Source organism: Carcharodon carcharias, chromosome 15, assembly GCF_017639515.1.
Source record: "Carcharodon carcharias isolate sCarCar2 chromosome 15, sCarCar2.pri, whole genome shotgun sequence".
Taxonomy (NCBI): Eukaryota; Metazoa; Chordata; class Chondrichthyes; order Lamniformes; family Lamnidae; genus Carcharodon; species Carcharodon carcharias.
Window position 1 is genome coordinate 80924683 of NC_054481.1, and position 22450 is coordinate 80947132.

At 39.2% G+C, this 22450-nt stretch overlaps 1 protein-coding gene across 11 annotated transcripts in view; it reads left to right on the plus strand.

Moving 5' to 3' along the window:
- LOC121288216 (katanin-interacting protein) overlaps positions 1 to 22450 on the plus strand; it is a 145751-nt gene that overhangs the window by 41522 nt on the left and 81779 nt on the right. For all 11 annotated transcript variants that reach the window (XR_005945331.1, XR_005945332.1, XM_041206663.1 and 8 more), the window contains 5 exons: positions 2803 to 2912; positions 11558 to 11689; positions 13359 to 13499; positions 14268 to 14514; positions 20402 to 20545. Coding sequence is in view for 9 of the 11 variants with exons in the window: in XM_041206663.1 (XP_041062597.1) it covers positions 2803 to 2912; positions 11558 to 11689; positions 13359 to 13499; positions 14268 to 14514; positions 20402 to 20545 (774 nt within the window). In the remaining 2 variants the exon portion in view is untranslated. The remainder of the gene's footprint in view (positions 1 to 2802; positions 2913 to 11557; positions 11690 to 13358; positions 13500 to 14267; positions 14515 to 20401; positions 20546 to 22450) is intronic.

Below are 22450 nucleotides of genomic sequence, written 5' to 3' on the forward strand. Positions count from 1 at the left end.
CAGACGCACTTTCTACAGGACCAATGCTCATTTTAACTCTTTTCCTATTTAAATATCCACAGAATCTTTTACTATCCGTCTTTATGTTACTAGCTAGCTTTCTCTTGTACTCTAATTTTTTCCTCCTTATTAATCTTTTTGTCATTCTTTGCTGCCTCTTATATTCTTTCCAATCTTCTGACCTGCCACCCATCTTTGGATGATTATACCCTTTTTCTTTAAGTTTAATACTGTCTTTAACGTTTTTAGTTAACCACGGGCGGTGGGCCCTCCGCTTGGAATTTTTCTTCCCCAATGGAACACGTATAACCTCTGTATTCTGAAATATCCCTTTCAATGTTTGCCACTGAACCCCTATTGACCGGTCCCTCGACCTCATTTGTCAGTTCACTTCAGCTAACCCTGCTTTCATGCCCTCATAATTACCCTTGCTTAAGTTGAGAAATACTAGTCTTGGACACACTCATTTCTCCCTCAAAATGAATGTAAAATTCGATCATATTATGATTGCTGCTACCTAGGGGTGCCATCACTGAGGTTATTAATTAATCCTATCTCATTGTTGAATAGCCTGCTCTCTGGTTGGCTCCAGAACATGCTGTTCTAAGAAATTATCCCAAAAACATTCTATGAACTGCTCATCTACGCTACCTTTGCCCATCTGATTTTTCCAGAATTTGTGAAGAGAAGGCCTTGTCTGACTTGTATAATTGAATTTTTTTTGAAGAGCTAACGAGGAAGTTTGATGAGGGGACTGCATTTGATGTAGCCCATCTGGATTTTAGCAAGGCTTTTGTTAAAGCCTAATATGGCAGACTGGTCACAAAAGTAAAAGCACATTTGATCCAAGGCAAAGTGACAAGGATTCAAAATAGGCAAAGAAGCAGGGAGCAAAGGGTAATGGTCATTGGGTGTTTTTCTGACTGAAAGACTGTTACCATGGGGGTTCTGCAGGACTCAGTATTGGGTCCCTTGCATTTTGTGATATGTATCAATGATTTGGACTTCAATGTAGAGGTGTGATTAAAAATTTTACAGAAGATACAAAAATTGGATGTACGGTTAATATTGAAAAAGAAATTTGTAGACTGCTGGAAGATAGCAAAGGACTAGTCAGCTAGGTGGAACAATGCTAATGGAGTTCAAGCCAGAGAAGTTTGAGGTAATACACTCGGAGAGGGCTAACAAGGCAAAGAAACACACAATAAAAGGTCAGATACTGAGAAGAATCAGAGAGACTTTGGTAAATAAATTGGTCAAGAAGGCATCGGTGATCTCTGCCTTTACAATTGTTGGAACTGTATAAAACACCAGTTAGGCCCCAGCTGGAGTACTCCTAGCAGTTCTGGTCACTGCATTGTAGGGAAGATGTGATTGCACTACAGAGGAGATTTATGAAGATGTTGCCACAACTGGAGAATTTTAGCGATAAGGAAAGATTGGATAGGTTGGTGTTTTGTTCTTTGGAATAGAGAAAGCTAAGAGGAGACCTCATTGAAATTATGAAATTGAGTGGTCTAGGTAGAGTAGATAGGAAGGACCTATTTCCCCCTGGTTGAGGGCTCCATAACTAGTGGGTATTGTTTTAAGATAAGAGGTAGGAGGCTTAGGAGGAATTCAAGAGGAATTTTTTTTCATCCTGAGTGTGGTGCTGATCTGAAACCCTCAGCCTGAAACGGTGATTGAAACAGGAACTCATAACATTTATGAAGTACTTAGATATGGGCTTGAAGTGCTGTAACCTACAAGGCTACAGACCAAGAGGCAGAAAGTGAGAGTAAGCTGGATGGCTTCTTGTCAGCCAGAGCGGACACAGATCATCCCTCTGTGCTGTAAATATTTATGATTTATTTAATTGGGGAAAAAAGTGGGCATCAAGCAAGAATTGAAAGATTTTAAGTGGATGGTCTGTCAGAGGTTTTTAAGAGGCTTTTGAAAGCGGAAAAGCGATAAGGCAATCTGGTTTTTGAAGAGAATTTTAGATAGAAGGACAGGTTGACTGGTAAAATAGCTTTGTATAGTGGAGTGAAGGGGTTGGCAATTGTCAGTACCCTAAATATGAGAAACTGAGAGCAAGCTGTGTCTACATACCTAAAATAGATTGCTAGAATAAGCTGGATAAAGCTTTGGAGAAATTAAAATTGACAAGGATTTTTAACTTAATTTCCAGAGGCACAAGAAACCTGTTTAGCTTTGGGAAGAGGGAAGCGATGAGTATGCAGGACATGACACAAGGCACAATGGTGTGGGTTAGCTGAAATTTGTGAAGAGTAGCAACATGGGGCAGAGTAGCCATTTTCACAGCCTGTTCCCACCTGCTTTCTTATTATTACAAGTTGAATTCATCCACTTGGAGGAGCTAGTTAGCGCCTTCCAGTTTGTAAACCTTTTTTTTAACATAATTTCAAAATTCCATTGCAAACCCTCTTCTTTGTGAGTCTCTTGAATGGGCAGTGGAGGGTTACCATTTAATTCATATTTTTAAAAGGTCACCATCCGCAATTTTGTGGACCTTATTACTTTTATTATCCTGTTAAACTGCTGTTTTTGTATTTTACGTTCTAAACCAAAAAGCTTTGTTTCTGCATTAAAAAAGGGGTAGATAGATTTTTGAAATATCAGGGAGTTGAGGGCTATGAGGAGCTGGCACAAGGGAGGATTTGAGGCATGGGGCAGATCAGCCATGATTTTATTGAATGGTTGGGCAGGCTTGAGGGGCCAAATGGCCCACTCCTGCTCCTATTTCTTATGTTCTTATGTTAAGCCCATACATTAAAATTATGTGTGCAAAATTAATTTCAGATTCTGCATCAAGATCAGCTTTGTATCCTGAAGAGATACAAGAATTAGATGTAACAAAACGAAGAACCCAAACTGCACCAGGCAAAGTTCATCGTAAGGGTTGGGTGCAGGTAAAGACAAATTGTGATTAAACCCACAGTAGAAACAGTATGAAATCTTTTCCATCCACAGGGAATTTTAAGACCAGAACCTACCTGTCTCTTCTGCATTGCAGAAGTTTCAGTTTGTGGTAATGTGAAACTGACAGTATAGTTATGGAGTTGAGTCCTGGCCTGACTATGGAAGAGAGCAGTGTAACAGCCCCTGCCCACTTGTGATGCTGCCCCACACTGCTTTGGTTTGATGAATGATGCAAGTATCATGTCATGCTAAGTAATAAAAGTACTTAAGGGGCAGTTGGGTCCCTTGGGTACTTTAGACTTAAGCAGAACTTAATTTTTTGAGGCAGAGTGTGCTGCCCCTGCACTCTCGATGCATTTCAAATTTATTGTCCCAGACTTCTTCTTGATGGACAGTACAGTTTATTGGCAAGAAATATAAATAAGTTATTGCCATTTGTGAAGGAATCTGGGTACGGAAGTTATCTTCTCTTAGGCAGTCCTTTGGGATCAATGATGACTTGCTTCCACTCTGGGTCAGTGGGTTCTGAGATGGCCGATAAGTCAAATGCAGATTCTGCCACATGTGGGTCAGGTGGTGCTTGAAGAGTCTGGCAAGTCATGCTATTGGATGTTTGCGCTTTCTGGCATCTTGACTTCACAATTTGTACTCCTAAGGAAGTCTCTCGATGTGTTTGGTGCCTTCCCAAATAAACCTTCTCCATTTTGGTTGGTCACAAGCCAAGGATGCCCATGAGTTGGCAGGTATATTTAATCTCTTCAGGGATGCTTTGAGGACATCCTTATCAAACAGAAGTTAGAGTAAAACTGCAATATTAGCTTTTGTTAAGTTTGCAAGTCACTTAAGATCTCCTTAAAATTCCAATATTTTGGGATATTGTTTCTTCTTCATGATTTACAGCATGAAAATTAGTTGCAATTTTTCCAGAAACTATTATATTGCTTTCATTATCTGAAATCAGCTATTATAAGTTCTCAATTATAGATTTTCATCAAACTCGATTGTGTTTGAGAAGCACATAAAGGTGTATGTTATCTAAGGAAAGTTTAATGAAAGTTTAATGAGACAGTTCTGATTTTTTTTTTTGCAATACAAAAGAACATTAAACAAATCTCTCATTTTTAGTTGCCCTTTTTTTTTTGAACCTGTACAATGCAGATAATACAAGGTCAACATATTTAAATCATTTATGGCACTCCAGGTACTTGAGGCACTGAGAGTATCTTGAGGGCTGGAATGTTGGGTACTGTCAATTACTTTTAAACTGCCAATTTTTTTTTGAAGGGCACAAATTACTTTGTTGACGGATTTAAATTTTGACCAAAAAAAGTATACATGAAGAGAGGTCATATTCAGATATGCCACCCAGAAGGAAAAGAGGAAAGCCTTAACTCAATTTCTGACCCTCTGTTAAAGTGTCCATTCATATAAACAGCTGTTGTCTAACCAGTTGCTTATGTACCTCATCTCCTTGTAAGGAACATATATTTTTATTTCTGTTGGATTGTTGTAACGAATATATCTTTTTATTTTCTGTTGAAATGTGGGCTAAAATTACAAAGACTACAGGTTGAAAGACATGTCCACTGGAACAGGATGAGAGATACAATGTTGCAGTGTGCCATGAAAGACAGGATGGTGCTGGAAAGGAGCCCTGGACCAAGAGAGCTGCCTAGCAACAATGTTTTAATTGGCTACTGACCAGGTTTTGTGTGAGAAGCAGTGCAGCAGAATAGCTCTTAGCCTGAAAGGAATAAGACCTAAAACCTCTTCCCTGTGTGTGTGTGTTTAAGATTCCAATAACCTTACAGGAATAGCTAGCTGGCTTTTTCTCCTCATGTCTCTATAATCTGCTCTCTCTAAAATCCCTTGTCAAGAGGCAAAGGGGAAAATCACTGTTAGAGACATTGAAAGGCAAGTTCTCAACCAGTGAACTAAATACTGAAGGTGCTGGAAGACCACCTCATGTCACCAACAAGAACTGAAAGGAATTTGGAAGACATCAATCAAAATCAACCCATCTAACTCTGTACTCTGGAATTGGTGCTGTTGAAGCGTATTATCCCACCCTTAAAATCCATATTTTTGTGTGTCTTGTATGTGTGTGTAGGGATATAAAAAGAGGTAGAGTTTAGGTTATAGAGTTAGAAATTAGCAGTTCATATTTCTTTCTTTAGCCACTGGTTAATGACAGTTTGTTCAATAAACAGTTATTTACTTATTAAGTTTACAAACCTGGTGCTTGTAATCTGTTTATCTAAATTAAATAGGTAGGTAAATTAAACAATGAGTCATCACAAAGTCTGGGGGCTCATCTGGGAATTTTGGAACAAAAGACAATGACGATTTGGGTGTAGATTTAGTAAGTAATAAAAGCTAAAAGGAAACACCAGGTTTGTACTGTCAAAAATAAGATGGCCCTGGAAACTGCTAAAGCTTTCCTGCAAGAAAGAGATGTCCTTGACGATTTTACCAGGGATCCCAAAAGCCAAGGTTAATTGAATTGGCAAGTAAATGAAGAGTAGGGTTGCCTGCCAATGCTAGGAAGGCAGAGATAGTTGAAGAGATGGCACAGCATTTGAAATTGGAAGGAATACCCAAGAGACCGAGTTCTCCAAGGGGTGGTTCATTGGAATGGGCTCAAATTCAGTTGCAGAAGAAGAAAGGGCAGAGAAAGAAAAGGAAAGAGAGAGAGAATTTCAAAGGGAACAGGCAGAACGGGCATTCCAAAAAAAAAATAGAAAAGGAAAGAGGACATTCCAAAGGGAGTTAGAAATGGCAAAGTTAGAAAAGGAGGAAAGGGAAAAAGAGAGAATTCCAGCTTAGAAAGCTGGCAGTTAAAAAAGAGACACCAGTAGGTGAGGCAGGACTGATTTCCAGATCAGAACCCAGTGGGGAGATGTTTAAATTTGTGCAAGCTCTTCCAAAATTTCAGGAAAAGGATGTTGAAGCATTCTTTATTTCATTTGAGAAGATAGCTAAACAGATGACTGGCCAAAGGAAAACTGAACATTGTCCATGCAGAGTAAATTGGCAGGTAGAGCACAGGAAATGTATGCTTTGCTGTCAGAGGAGGTTTCTAGGGATTATGGTGTGGTGAAAAAGGCCATTGTGAGTGCATATGAGTTGGTACTTGAAGCGTACAGACAAAAGTTTTGAAATTTAAGGAAATAGCCTAGGTAAACTGTCATTGACTTTGAAAGGATTAAGCAAAGTAGTTTGACAGGTGGATACGAGCATTTGGAGTTGAAACTACCTATGAAGTTCTCAGAGAGACCAATCTCTAGGAAGAATTTAAATACTGCCTCCCTTCTGTAATAAGAGCCGTGTTGAAGACCAAAGGGCAGCAACTACTAAACAGGCAGCAGTAATGGCTGACGATTACAAGCTGATCCATAAAACTAAACCATTTTTCCACCACCCCCATACATTTGAAAAGGATAGAAAGTGGGAGATTGAAAGGAAGGCAAGTAGCCAGGATAAAGGATGGATAGCTGGGAATACCTTGAGATCTCCTCCCCAGGTCAGGAAGGAAGGTACTGAGGGTTAGGTGAAACTCAAAGGCCTAAGTGTTTCCTTTGTAATAAAGTGGGACATATTCGTTCAGACTGCTGGAAGTTGCGAGGGAAGCACCTGGGGCTTATTGGAGTTCGTAAGAGTGAATCCGAAAAGGAAACTCAAAAAGAAAATGCCACGGATCAAATTGTAGCTCTAACTACAAATAAGAGTCTGGAGGTAAAAACTGCTGTGAATGTAGGTGAAGTGAATAAGGTCGATGAAAGATATAAAGGGTTTTGTCTAAAGGAAAGTTAACCCCTTTTTCATCAAATGATGCAGCTAAACCCATAACTATATTAAAGGACACTGAGCTACTCGAACTCTTTTGCTGGAAAAGGACCTAGTTTTCCCTCCAGAGTGTTCGACGAAACTAAAGTATTGGTAAACAGGATAAGTGGAGAGTATATCCCGGTTCCAATATACAAAGTGCAATTGGAGTGTGATTTGTTGTCAGAATCGGTGGTTGTAGGAGTGGTTAAGAAATTACCTGTGGTTGGAGTTGATTTACTCCTGGGGAATGATTTAGCAGGAGTGAAGGTTGTAGCTTCACCAATATAATTACGGAAAGTCTGGGAGAGGCTAAGGAGGTGGAGCAGTTACAAGAATAAGTTCCTGGTATTTTTCCATCGTGTGTGGTGACCAGAACAAAGTCCATTACCAGAGGTCCAAGTAATACCATGAGCAAATGTTAGAGTAGCTGAAACTTTCTTTAAGGATGAGGATAATTCAAAGGGAGTGTTTGGCAGGTCTTCATTATTTGAGGCTCAGAAAGCAGATCCTGAGTTAAACAAGTTAGCACAGTCAGCTCACACTGAAGCTGAGGTGGAAGGAGTTCTGGAGTGCTATTACATTAAAAAAATTAGAGTTCTGATGAGGAAGTAGAGACACCCTCACAGACGCCGGGGTGAGGAATGGATGGTTGTTCATCAGGTAGTGGTACTGCCCAAACATCGTAAGGAGTCATTGCAAATAGCACATGAAATTCCTATGGCAGGACATGTAGGAATGTGGAAAACCCAAGCTTCGATAAATAGGCATTTTACCTGGCCAAGACTTCATGAGGACGTAGTGCAATTTTGTAAAATGTGTCAGATAGTAGGTGAACCTCAATATGTAATCAAACCAGCACCTTTAATACCGATACCAGTATTTGAAGAAGCATTTAGTCAGTTATTAGTAGATTGTGTAGTACCATTACCCAAAATGAAAGCAGGACATCAGTATATCCTTACAATCATGGGTATGACAACCCAATTTCCATAAGCTAGTCCTTTAAGGACAATTACATCTAAGGTGGTGGTGGAAAAGTTAGCTAAGTTTTTCACTTGTTATGGCCTACCAATTGAAATACAATCTGACCAAGGTTCTAACTTCGTGCCTAAAATTTTCCAGGACATACCAGCAGTTTGGGTATAAAACAACTAAAGTCTACTGCCCATCACCCACAGACACAGGGAGCTTTAGAGATACCATCAGACTCTCAAAACCATGATTAAGACTTATTGTCACGAATACCCAAAGGATTGGGACAAAGGATTAGGTTCCTTAATATTTGCTGCCAGAGATTCTCCAAATGAATCTACTGGATTTAGTCCCTTTGAATTGATCTATGGTCATGAAATAAGATGCCCATTAAAAGTGATTAAGGAAAAGTTTCTAAAGTAGAAAGACAAATCCTCCATGTTGGATTACGTGTCCATTTTTCTAGGAGCATGTAAAGTAGCACGAGAGCACTTAAAAAAATTCCCAAGCCAAAATGAAGGAATGGGAAGACGAACATGCTACAACTAGAATGTTCCAAGCAGAAGATGAAGTATTGGTGTTGTTACCTTTGCAGGGTGACCCCCTGAAAGTGAAATTCAGTGGCCCCTACAAGATAGGTAGGAGAGTTAGTAAAGTGATTTATCTGATAGACACTCCTGAGTGTAGGAAGAAGAGACGGTTATGTCACATAAACATGTTAAAGCAATATCATCACAGAGAAGATGATAAGACAGAGCAAGTGTGCCAAGTGCCCAAAGCGAACATTCTACAATTTGACTAGCCAGTACAGCAATATGGGACAGTTAGATACTGTGTTCTCATATTTAGAGGAAGGACCAAGGAAAGATCTAAGAAGGTTACTTAGGAAGTATAAGGGAATTTGTAGGGATACACCTGGATGTACTACATTAGCTAAACATGATGTGGATGTAGGAGACTCAGTGTCGATAAAACATCATTATCGGTTGAGCCCAGAGAAACAAGCTCAGTTCGAAACAGAGTTCCAATATATGTTGGAGATTCAATTGATTGAGCCTAGCCAAAGTGGCTGGAGTTCACTGGTAGTACTGTTTCCTAAGCTGAATGGATCCATTAGATTTTGTATAGACTGCAGGAAAATGAATGTAGTAACAAAGACAGATTTGTACCCAATTCCTCGGTTAGATGATTACATCAGTGGGGTTGTTAGTGCCTCATTTCTTTCTAAAATTGATCGGTTGAAGGGTGCTGGCAGGTGCCATTAACATCAAGGGCTAAAGAAATATCTGCCTTTGTTACACCAAGTGGGTTGTATCAATTTCTAGTCATGCTGTTTGGGTTTAAAAATGCCCCAGCTACATTTCAGAGACTTATGAATCAAGTCATAGCTGAAGTACATAACTGTATGGTTTATTTAGACAATGCCATAATATATAATAACACATGGGAAGAGCATGTAAAACAATTAGAGGACCTGTTTAAGCAATTACAATTGGCTGGCTTAGTCATAAATATGGCCAAAAGCGAATTTGCAAAACCAAGGGTAACTTCCCTAGGTCACATCATAGGGCAAGGGCAGGTGTTGCCAAGAACAGCAAAAGTGTATGGTCCAAAATAATTCCCCATTCCTAAAATTAAACAAGAAATCATGAGGCTTTTGGGAATGTTTGGGTTTTATATGAAGTTTGTGCATATCTCCAGCACAATAGCTGTACCTCTGACCAATTTGTTAAGAAAACAGGAAAAAGTGGTATGGTCAGCAGAATGTCATGCAGTCTTTGAAACACTGAAGGCAATCTTAATAAATGAACCAGTGTTAGCTTCCCTTGACTTTACCAAACCTTTTAAAATGACAGTTGATGCTAGTGAGTTGGGGGTAGATGCAGCCCGATTACAAAATGATCAATTAGGGATCGAGAAGCCGGTGGGGTACTTTTCCAAGAAACTAAGTCGATCTCAAAGGAAGTACTCGATAGTAGAAAAAGAAACTCTAGCATTGTTATCTCTTCAACGCTTTGAAGTTTATGTACGACACGATAACAAAGAAACACCTAATCTACACTGATCTTAATCTGCTGAAAATGGGTTCATTGAAAAGCTTAAAACGTGGAATGTGAGACTGTTTAGATGGAGTCTATTGTTTCAAACATTCAACATAAAGATTGTTCACATTGTCAGTAAAGATAATGTGATCGCAGATACATTGTCCTGGGTGCAAAATACTAAAATAAGTTAAAGGCGTAAGAAATGCTGATGATTATAAAAGATTGTATAAGGGGGAGGAAGGATGAATGGAAGTAAGTCTCGTGTTTTGTTGTCCATGTATCACATACCTTGTGATGAAATGCATCTTGAAATGGTGTTTCATCTCTTTAAAGGATAGAGGCATGAAATGAACATATCGTTTTATTTCTGTTGGACTGTTGTAAAGAACATGTCTTTTTATTTTCTGTTGGACCGTGGATTAAATTACAATGGCTGCAGGTTGAAAGACGTCCACTGGAACGGGATGAGAGATATGTACAATGTTGCAGTCCTGGAACAGTGTGTCATGAAAGACAGGATGGTGCCGGAAAGGAGCCCTGGACCAACGGAGCTGCCTAGCAACAATGTTTTAATTGGCTGCTGACCAGGTGACCAGGTTTTGTGTGAGAGACAGTGCAACAGAATAGCTCCTAGCCTGAAAGGAACAAGACCTAAAACTTCTCTTCTATGTCTGTGTAAGATTCCAGTAATCCTACAATAATAGCTAGCTGGCTTTTTCTCCTCATGTCTCTATAACATGCTCTCTCTGAAAATCCTGTCAAGAGGCAAAGGGGGAAATCACTGTTAGAGGCATTGAAAGTCAAGTTCTCAACCAGTGAACTAAATACAGAAAGTGCTGGAAGACCACCTCATGTCATCAACAAGAACTGAAAAGAATTTGGAAGACATCGGTCAAAATCAACCCATCGAATTCTGTACTCTGGAATTGATGCTATTGAACTGTTTTATCCCACCCTTAAAATCCATATTTTTGTGTGCCTGATGTGTCTTGTATGTGTGTGTACAGGGATTTAAGAAGGGGTAGTGTTTAGATTATAGTGTTAGAAATTAGCAGTTCATATTTCTTTCTTTAGCCATTGGTTAACGACAGTTTCTTCAATAAACAGTTACTTACTTATTAAGTTTACAAACCTGGTATTCTGTTAACCTAAGTTAAACAGTTAGGTAGAATTGGGGCAATCTGGTGGTTTGATCAAACTTTTTCACATTTGTCACGGCTCAGGGAGCAGTGGGGCTTGATATTACAGTGCACTATCCCCAGTGAGTCGTGACACTCTTAATGGAGCATGGGCCTAAATTTCTTGGAAGTTATCGCTCTGTTGAGCTTCATGCAGAGCAAATTGGACATGAGCAAGCTTTTGATGAGACCCTGGTGCCCAAAGTCTCATAATGCATTGCATTATGGGCCCAAAAAAGACTGACTTGGTTTGTGCTTCAAATATAAAGATATTGTCAGTAAATGTTTAAATACTCCCTTTTTCTGCCCTTTGTCTCAAGTTTTTATTCAAGATTCAGAAATGTTTAATTTTAACACAACACCAGTGTTGATGTCTCTTGTCGTATCGATGTAGTTGTATTTTTTTCCCCAAAACCTAGAGTATAGATATCTATGAGTTCAGAACTGATGAATCCTGACAGACATGGATTGCAGGTTGGAGTACTCAGTGCCACTGAGATTCGAGCCTGCAATCAGAAGTATAAAGTGAGTGCTGTACCGTTTTAAATCAGGTTTCATCTACGGTAAGGCATATTAAATTCTTATAAAAATAACACTTGAATTTTGTTACAGAGTTCAGTCCATATTAAAACAGAGAAAGGAGCACAGTTGCACCTTGGTGCACCTGTAGATTACTCTGATGATTTTGAAGCTTATGAAAGTGTGAATATGGAGACAGAGGATGTACCATGTAATTGCTGTCAGGTAACTTTAAAAGAAAGCGTACGATAATGTATTGTCCGTCATAGTATATTTTTTAAACAACTTCACCCGGCAAGTGAATTTTTTGACTCCTGTACTAGACAGCCTTGCAGAGTGATCACAATCCAATAGGTTCTAAATCTCTTTAGACATGACATAGAATCTGCAGCTCAGAAACAGGCTATTCAGCTCAACTAGTCTACAGTGGTGTTTATACTCCCCATGAGCTTTCTCCCACTTTAATTATCTCTTCCCATCCTACCTCTTTATCACTCTTGTTCCCTCCTTCCTCATGTAAATATGAAGCCTTCTTTTCAATACATCAGCCCTATCTGATTAAACCATCCAATGTGGCAGAGAGTTCCACATTCTTGTCGCACTCTCTCCATAAAGAAATTAAAGTTAGCCCCTTATTCTGGATACCATAAATGGTATAATTTCTCCATATCTACCCTGTCAAACCCAATTCCTATATTTATTTAGTATCTATTTCCTCGAGTGTTTTCAGTTGCCTTCTATTTCCGGTTTCAGAAAGTTTTAACAGTTCAGCGTTTCCTTTTATATTCGTTATTAGCCCTGCTCGTCTACAAGGACACCTTTGTTGAAATTTAAACAGTCAAGCAGGGCCTCCTTTAAGAAGTTTGTGCATGTACTTCTGATATTTTATATAAAGAAATAGAAACTGGTTTTGTAATGCATATCTTAATTGACACTTATCTGCTTTTTGCTTTTAACGGTTCATGTGGATAGCACAACCGTCCATTTCTGTTTTTAAAATATTGAGGATTATTCTGAGTAGTAACCTTGTGTTCACAGTGTTACCTATTGGCACATTATGTAATCCTAAATTCACTCATTGCTTTTAATATATAATAGATGCACGGAGGTTCTAGATATTCTGACCAATGTACTTAGAGGTCATGAGGATCTTGACTTCAGTATTCCTTTGGCTCTTGATATTTTGATGTAAGCAGATGTTTTGATGACTGTGATGCCCAAATACCTTCAATTCATGATGTTCATAACTGTGATCTCAGAAGATCTGAATTATGAATTAGTTATTTAGTTTTCGAAATTCCATACCTCCATGGATTTTCCATGCTTCCTTTCTTTCTTGCATTTCTACCTTGTTTCAGCTTCATATGTTCAGTCAGTTTTCTTCACCAGTTTGGGCTATTCTCTCCACAACCTGTTGCTAAAACTCTAATTGCTTTCCTGGTTACAAATTCTTCAGTGATGTTCCAGATATGGCCTGTAGATGGAAAACTCTTTTTACAGGAAAAGAATCTTGTATTATTTGAGAGACAATGTAGACTGACTGCTTGAGGTAGGGACATATATAGCAACAACAGAAACTTGAATGTAAATAGTGCCTTTAAAATAGAAATATGTTCCAGGGTGCTTCATAGGGATGTAAGAAATAAAAGCATAAAGCTGAAGGAGATTGGTGGGAACTGTGATCAAAATTTTGTTCAAAGAGGTGGGTTTTAAAGGAGGATGAATGTGGACAGACTGATTGGTTTAGGGAAGGAATGAGGATGGAGCAAAGGTAGGTCCAGAGCACTGAACTTCTGTAACTGACTGCATGGTTGTCAGTAGTTTCATGAAAAATGCTACCTTTTGCTCCAGTCTGTCATTTATACTTACTTTACTTTTTCTCAATTTCTTGTAGATTCTTGCTGATGATTCTTCCAGGAGCGGAGGCAACACTTGTTTCTTATCAAAGTCTTCCTTCATAAAACCTGGAAGGATATCAGATAAAAGCTGTTGTGATGGCAATGAAAAAATACTCCTGAACATGCAAGATGTTAAGGTGTGTGCTGGCAGTTCAGGTTAACCCCCAGTGTATAAATTGCATTTGTCAATACAAAACTATTAATGTTTCATTATAAAATTGGTGATAAATAATACAGGATTTTTTAAAACTTTAGATTCGATAAGAGTGATGCTTCATGTATATGTTCTTGGGATGTGAGCTATGCTGGCAAGCCTATGTTTATTACCCAACCCTAGTTGCCCTATTGTCAACTATATAGTGGAGTCACATGTAAGACAGACCCTGAAGGACAGAATGATCAAAATGGAACGGTGGGAAGACATGCATTTTTATACCAGTGACTTTAAGTGCAGTCACTGTTGTAATGTAAGAAACATGGCAGCCATTGTGCACACAGCTAGTTCCCATAAATGGCAGGCTGTTAATGAGCATATAATTTTTTTGTGATTTGATTGAAGCATAAATATTGACCTGGGATAATTTCCCTGCTCTCCTTTGAAATAGTGCCATGGGATCTTTTATGCCCACCTGAGAGAGTAGACGAAGCCTCCGTTTAACGTCTCATCCAAAGGATGACACCTCTGGCAGTGTGGCACTCCCTCAGTACTGCACTGCAGTATCAGTCTTGATTTATGTGCTCAAGCCCTGGAGTGGGACTTGAACCTAGAAGCATGTAACTCAGAGACAAGAGTGGTATCAAGTGAGCCACAGCTAACTCTGCAGCCATCTTAAGGTCAACATCTTAATAGCTTACTGGTCATAGTATTTGTTGGTCTGCTTCCTAATGTATCACCTGATCATTAGATGTTGAGAAGAAGCCTGCAGCCGACTGCTGAACTCCAGCTTAGTGCCAAGAAGAGCACTGGCAGTGAAGACTCTGATTCTCTAGAGGATGAGAAAATTGGAGAGCAGATTGTAACTCAAGAACCAACAGAGGGTCTGGAGGATTTACAGCTGAATAAGCAGTCTTTCCAGAGGGGTTCAGAGGCTGAACACTACAGTCTACACCCTGGAGATCTGATTGTACTTGATTTTGGGCCTAGTACAAAAAGTAAGTTTTTTTTAAGATTAAAGAAATGCATTTCAACACTAACAGATCTTTGTCTAATGTTTAAAATTTTATTCCACAACTTTATCGGAAAGGAACTTTAATATTTGTTTATTAGATCAATTGGTTTTGCTCTTTTTTCCTTTTAAAGCAATGACGACATAGTAATATAGACACAAAAATAAAATTTCATATGTTTCTTTATTTTACAAGTGCAAGGATTTCTTTAAACAACATGGTTGCTTAATGTATTACTGTTTTATGATACTTCAGAGAAAAGGATAGTGAGATTAGTTTTGGATTTCTCTAGCTTAACGCTAGAACTAGTAAAGAGCAGATACTGACACAAAGGAAAAATTAGCTGTCACTTATGCTTTTAAGTCTCTATGATATTAGTAGCTGCTATACAGTTTCACACTTTTTACTGCATTGAGTTTACAGGAATAGTATTTATGCATGTTATACTGTGCACGTAGGAACTGAGTGCTAGGGGACCTTTACTTGGTGGAAATTGAGGTATGGAAAGTGCATGAAAAATCGACAGCTTTCTGTTCCACAAAATCTTGACTCTTCTGAATTGGTGGAAGAGAGGAAGAATCAGGTGTAGGTGTACAAAGAGATCATTGTCTACATTGGGGCCCAGTGCATGTAAAGTTCTCCAACTAGTAGGTATTCCAAAAGTGTTTATCCTGAAGATTTATGTGAGGCGCCAGAGATTAGGAGAGATGAAAGAAATGGCTAGGTTTTGCCACAGTTAAGGCATGAAATCTGGTGGAATTACATAACATTAAGTATCACCCTTATGTGTCAGAAACCAAAGAGAAAACACAGAAGAGGGTTTGATGAAATGACTTTTGTACCCTACATGGCTCTACTTCTACTTTTCCTCTGCCATTAAGTTGCTGTGGCAACTGAAATGTAATTCTATTCTTTTTAAATACTAAAACCAGAATGGAATATTTGAAGGGATAACCAAAACCATACAATAAAAAGATTACTACACTTCCAATCTATGTCCTTGGATTTTATTTGATACTGTGCTTGAGATGCCAATTCGAACTTTAGAATTAAAACAAATAGAACACTTCCTGTGGGTGAAATATGCTATTTATTGTATAAGTAGCGAACATGTTGTATTTGCAAATATGATTTAATAATAGATCCCATATTGGATCTAATGTATAAATGGTATGTAATATGTAATGAGGGAGGGTTCAAACTAATTTATCAGGATGAGGGGGTGAATCAGCAAAGAGGAGAAATAAATAGCATTAGAATAGAGAGTAGTCCAGAAAGAGGAAGGATGTGCAGGAGTGAAATAAATAGTATACTAAGGCAGGGTTCAAGTGCATGTGGTAAATGATTGACAAATAAAGTTGTTGAGCTGCACACACAAGTTGCCACATGAGACTATAACATAATGCTAATAAGGGCTTAATTAAGGTCAGAAATGGGAATTAAATGTGCCTGGCTACATTGTGTTCAGGAGAAAAATGAAAAGTGAAAATAGTTGGGATGTAGATGGTTCAAAGTATTGATCAAAGATACTGATAAAGCCCTGGAACAGAATGATGAACTTAAGGGTTCAAAGTCAGAATCTAGAGGCAGAGAAAGAAATAATACACTGCTGGATATTTAATATAGTAGGAGAAGGAGATGGAAGAGCAAATTTACAAACAAATTTCAGGAAGTGTGGAAACTACAATTAATCTAAATTGTAGAGTGTAAAGCTAAGGAATAAATTCTTGGTGGTTGGAGAGCTTTATTGGTTATTATGCTTCTAACCTAATGAAGAAAGAAACACTGCTGGATCTAGTTCTGAGGAGTGATGTGGAGCAAGTAGAGCATGTTTCAGTAGGGGAACATTGGGAAACAGTGATCACAATATAGGTGAAGGAGCTAATTTCAGTGAGTTGGAAAAGGATCTGGCTCAGGTAGATTGGAGACAGAAATTGGCAGATACAACAATAAATGAAGAACAAGAGGGTTTCAAGAAGGATATATAGTTAGAACATTGATTAAACACGCTTCCATGAGGAGGGCAAAGGAAGGGCATCCAAAGCCAGAGCTCCTTGGATGAATTTTAAAAGTTGCCATTAAAATGAAACAGAAAAGGAAACTTGTTATAAACGTCACTTTCATTATCCAGTCTGTAGAGAATGAAACAGAATCCAGAAGATGCAGAGGAAAACTGACATGGGAAATAAGAGAAGCTAAGAAAGTGAGAAAAGATTAGTGAATAACAAAAAGGAGCATAAGTGATTCATATAAATAGTAAAAGAATAGTCAAAGGAAGGGTAAGTCGGATTAGATATGGGAAAGGAAGTCATGATGTGGACAGAGACAGCCTGGCTGAGGTACTAAATGAAGTATTTTGCATCGGACTTCACAAAAGAGGAAGATGTTGCCAATGCTGAGTAAAAGAGGAGGGGATTAGGGAAATTGATGGAATAAAAATAAAGAGGATGAAAAGTAGAAAATTTTCCAAGTCTGTATGGAATACATTCTAGGTTGCAGAAGTTAGTGGAAATAAGTGGAGACTGTAAGTTCAGTGTTTAATAGAGGGAAGCTTACAGTAGGTCAGTATTAGGACTGCTATTCTTTTTGATATATATTCATTACCTGGATTTGGGTATAGCAGGCAAAATTGCAAAGTTTGTAGTTGACACAAAACTTCTAGTTGTACTGAACAGTGAGGCGGATTTAACAGACTTAAGGAGTACAGAAATGGGGAGTACGTGATGGATGATAGTAGAAGTATCAAGTGATATAGTTTTGAAGGAAAAATAATGAGAGGCAATGTAAACTAAAAGGCACAATTTTAAATGGAAAATGGGACAGAGACCCTCTGAGGGTTTTCATGTACAAATCTTTGAAAGTGGTCAGACAAGTTGATGAGGCTGTTTTTTTTAGAAAGAGCATTGGACCTTGGGCTTTATAAAGAGAGACATCATGTACAAAAGCAAGGAACTGATACTGAACCTTTATAAATCGTTGCTTCGGTCTCAGTTGTTTTACTGAGTCTAATTCTGGGCATTACACTATAGGAAGGATGTGAATGTTCCTAGTAGTTCGCAGAGACTATTTACTGGAATAATACCAGGGATGAGACTTCAGTTAAGTGGAGACATGGAAGAAACTGGGATTTTCTCTTTTGAGCAGAGAAGGTTACAGAAAGACTAGTAGTGGTATTCAAAATCATGAACAATTTCAAGAGATAAGGAGCAACTGTTTCCACTGGCAGAAGGGTTGATGACCAGAGACTGCTGATTGCAAATAATTGACAAAAGCAAGGAGGAGATGAGAGATTTTTTTTTTAAATCACACTGTGAGCTATGATAATCTGAAATGCACTGCCTGAAAGAGGGATGGAAATCGATTCAGTAGTAATTTGTAATGGGGAATTGGATTTATATTTTTACTTAGAATTTATAGCATAATAACAGCCATTCAACCCATCTGTTCTGTGGCAGTATTTAAACTTCTCACAAGCTCCCTCCGACTCCTTTGTTCACTGAAAGTAAGCAGAGGTAAAGTTTCAACCTGCGTTTGTTAGTCTGTTTGTTTATAAACAATGGCCAGGATTTTCCTGTCGGTGATTTGGGGGCGGGGCCCACTCGCCAACGGAAAAATGACGCGGGATGATGTCAGGAGGAACCCCCGACATCATCCCGGCCCCTTTAAATTTTCAGGAAGGCCGACAGACAGTGAAATCAGCTGTCTGCCCGCCAACCTGTCAATGGCCAATTAAGGCCATTGACAGGCTAATTAAGATTGTTAAAGACCTTGCCCATCCAACCTTAAGGCTGGTGGGCAGGCCAGGAGCCCCAACGGGCTTCTGATTATACATGAAATCTCATCCACTGGCGGGATGAGGTTTCATGTCCATTTTTAAAAAGTTTCATAAAGTTAACGTGTTTTTTATTAACATGTCCCATCTCGTGTGACTTTGTCACAAGAGGGGGACATGTTAATTTTAATATTTTTCATTTTTGGTGTTTTTTTACCAGTCAGTAACCTCCCTGAGACAGGACTTTGTCTCAGGGAGCAGTGTGCTCTTTTGCGCGCATGCGTGATAGAGCGCACTTTGACAGATTGGGAATCCCCCCCCCCCCCCCCCCCCCCCCACCCCCGCACAGGAAACGCTATGCGCTTCCTGTCGAGCAGGCCGCTGGCTGGGCCTTAATTGACCCACCCACTCAAAATGGCAGCGGGCACAGTTTCGGTGGCGGGGGTTAGTTGTGCGCCCGCTGCCGAGCCAGTGGGGCCTGCACGCCCACCAAGGGTAAAATTCTGCCCAATATATATCAAAAACGAATGGACGGATTTCAACTAAACATCATACACAGGGTATGGCCCAAGCAAGAGCTGATTAGTTTTTTGTGAAGATGATCCTGGAATTTTTAAAAAGTGACCTGTTAACATTGGGAGATGGGGCAAATTTACTTTTTTTTTAATGGTATTGTGGGTTGTTTTATTCTGTATGTTGTGCATTGTCTCAGCTGCTGTGGTGGAATTTGTCACAGCTGTCAAAATGTGAACAGAGCTTTCAGAGCAGGTTATTGGATATGGATTGGCCTGAAGTCTCCTCAGTGAGATGGAAGCTCTTGATAAAAGTATTTTTTTTTCAGCTTTGTTGTTACAGAGCATCAACCAGGCAGGGAAAAGCCAAAAGAAAGATCTGCATAATTGTAATAATGACAGGGGTATGCACTCTACTGAGTGTCCTCTTCACTTGTTAGCTTTTGTTTTAATGATCTTATCTTATTATGCTGCTTTTAATAGCTTGAACCTCCCAAACCACTCTAGCCTTCCATATCATTCAGTCTTCCCTGGTCAAAGTGTAATTATGACTTTTATTTCTTCAACTAAATTGTACCACCTCACATTTATTATTGAATTCCCTATGGCACTTTTTTTTGCCCATTCCACCAACTGATTGGTTTCCTTTAGCCCTCTGAATTATTTACTATGCCTTCTATTTTAGTATCATCTATCAATTTGCAGACTAATTCTTCTGGGCTTTACCCAAGTCCTTCATGTGCATAATAAACAAAGGGGGCGGGAGCCTGTGGGGCACAAATACCCACTTCCAGCTGCTCGAAGAAACTGACTCTAACTCCTCCTCTTTCCTGCGTTCTAACCAGTTGTTGATCAATTCCTCTTCATGGCATAGAGTTGGTAAATTTTGACATTATGAAGTTATCTTGAAATTCATAATAAAACTAGTGGAATTGGATGAAAGTCACTTACTAAAAGCTGAATAGTTATATTTTATCCTTAAGCTTTATCATTCCAAAAACTTTTTATCCATTGTGATGCATTGAATGCTTCCCAAGGTCAAATATTCTTTTATACAAATAGCTTCACTGTGTCGTCAATGTAAAATATAATCTAATTTCTTACCAATCAATGGATAACTTCTCCATGTGAGGCATTGTGCCATATTGATCAGAAAGGTTTTAGGCTAAAATCCCTGGTCTGAGGACATTGAACACCTATCAATGCTTTCATCCAATTGATAGATGAAAGACGATTATTTAGGATTTGTTGAGAGGACTGCTGCTGATGATATAAATATATAATATAACTGATACAAAATAAATACTTGGAGTGTAGTGCTATAGGGAAAGACTAGGGGAATGGGCCTAATTGGATTGCTATTCAAAAGCATAGGCATGTATTTGTTTCTTTTGTGCTGTACAATTTTATGATACTTTATTTTAATATACTTGTGCCCTTCCTTCAGAAGCAGAAAGAACGAAAGGAGACAAATCTGAGGGGAGTAGAATTAGTCAAACTATATAAAATTGTAATGTTAAAATGTATGTTAACAAGGCAATATAGATTTGAGTTCAAAATAGCTTATTCATTAATGCATTGTTTGCAGGCAATCGAAAAGAGCGAGCTCTAATAGCAACAAGGAAAGACGATTTAGGGTCCTACATTCCTGTGAAACCCACTATGGTGAAAAGTAAATCTTTTGATAGATTCTCCTCCTCTTCTAACCCAGATGGAACAGACCTGATTTCAAGTAAGGTTTCATTCTGATGGTGGGATAGTGAAGCTTTATGTTTTGTCTTTAGAATTGACATTCTTGCCAACTTGTGAGAAGATAATGCAATGTAAACTTGAAGAATCAGGGGTATTTTTCAGACAAATATTTGAGCACCTGAACAGCCATTTAGAGACGTCATTGCATTTTAGTTTTAAAAAACAATAAACTGCAAGCCCTTAACATGAAATACTCTGGTTTTATTGTTTTGCCTTTTAATGTTACTGTAAAATGTTTTTTTTTTCCAAACACTTTACGCCATATTCAGCATTGATGTTACATAGTATCATGGAGAGGCAGATTTGATAAGGGAGTTTAAGGTGAAGGAAGCCTTAGGAGGAAGTGACCATAATATGATAGAATTTACCCTGCAATTTGAGAGGAAAAAGCTGAAATCCGATGTAACGGTATTACAGTTGAATAAAGGCAACTACAGAGGCATGAGGGAGGAGCTGGCCAGAATTAACTGGGAGATGAGCCTGGCAGGAAAGAAAGTGGAACAGCAATGGCAGGAGTTTCTGGGAGTAATTTGGGAGACACAGCAAAAATCCATCCCTAGGAAGAAGAAGCATACTAAAGGGAGGACGAGGCAACCATGGCTGACAAGGGAAGTCAGGGGGGATAGCATAAAAGCTAAAGAGAAAGCTTACAATGCGGCGAAGAGCAGTGGGAAACCAGGGGGTTGGGAAGCCTACAAAGACTAACAGAGGACAACTAAAAAGAAATAAGGAGGGAGAAGATTAAATATGAGGGTAAACTAGCCAGTAATATAAAAGAAGAATGCAAGAATTGTTTTAGGTATATAAAGGGTAAGAGAGAGGCAAAAGTGGACATTGGGCTGCTGGAAAATGACGCTGGAGAAGTAGTAGTGGGGCACAAAGAAATGGCGGAGGAACTGAGGTACTTTGCGTCAGTCTTCACAGTGGAAGACACGAGTGACATCCCCAAAGTTCAAGAGAGTCGAGGGGTGCAGAGGTGAGTATGGTGGCCATTACCAAAGAGAAGGTGCTAGGAAAACTGAAAGGTCTGAAGGTGGATAAATCACCTGGACCAGATGGATTACACCCCAGAGTTCTGAAGGAGATAGCTGAAGAGATAGTGGAGGTGTTAGTGATGATCTTTCAGGAATCACTAGAGTCAGGGAGGATCCCAGAGGACTGGAAAATCGCTAATGTAACCCTCCTGTTTAAGAAGGGAGTGAGGCAAAAGACTGGAAATTATAGGCCGATTAGCCTGACCTCGGTCATTGGTAAGGTTTTAAAGTCCATTATTAAGGATGAGATTTCAGAATACTTGGAAGTGCATGGTAAAATCGGGTAAAGTCAGCATGGTTTCATCAAGGGGAGGTCATGCCTGACAAATCTGTTAGAATTCTTTGAGGAGGTAACGAGTAGGTTAGACAAAGGAGAGCCAATAGATGTTATCTACTTGGACTTCCAGAAAGCCTTTGACAAGGTGCCGCACAGGAGGCTGCTCAGTAAGATAAGAGCCCATGGTGTTAGAGGCAAGGTACTAGCATGCATAGAAGATTGGCTGTCTGGCAGGAGACAGAGAGTGGGCATAAGGGGGTCCTTCTCAGGATGGCGGCCGGTGACTAGTGGAGTTCCGCAGGGATCAGTGTTGGGACCACATCTTTTCACTTTATACATTAATGATTTCACTTTATACATTAATGATCTAGATGAAGGAACTGGGGGCATCCTGGCTAAGTTTGCAGATGATACAAAGATAGGTGGAGGGACAGGTAGTATTGAGGAGGCGGGGAGGCTGCAGAAGGATTTGGACAGGATAGGAGAATGGGCAAAGTAGTGGCAGATGGAATACAATGTGGGGAAGTGTGAGGTCATGCACTTTGGTAGGAAGAATAGAGGCATAGACTATTTT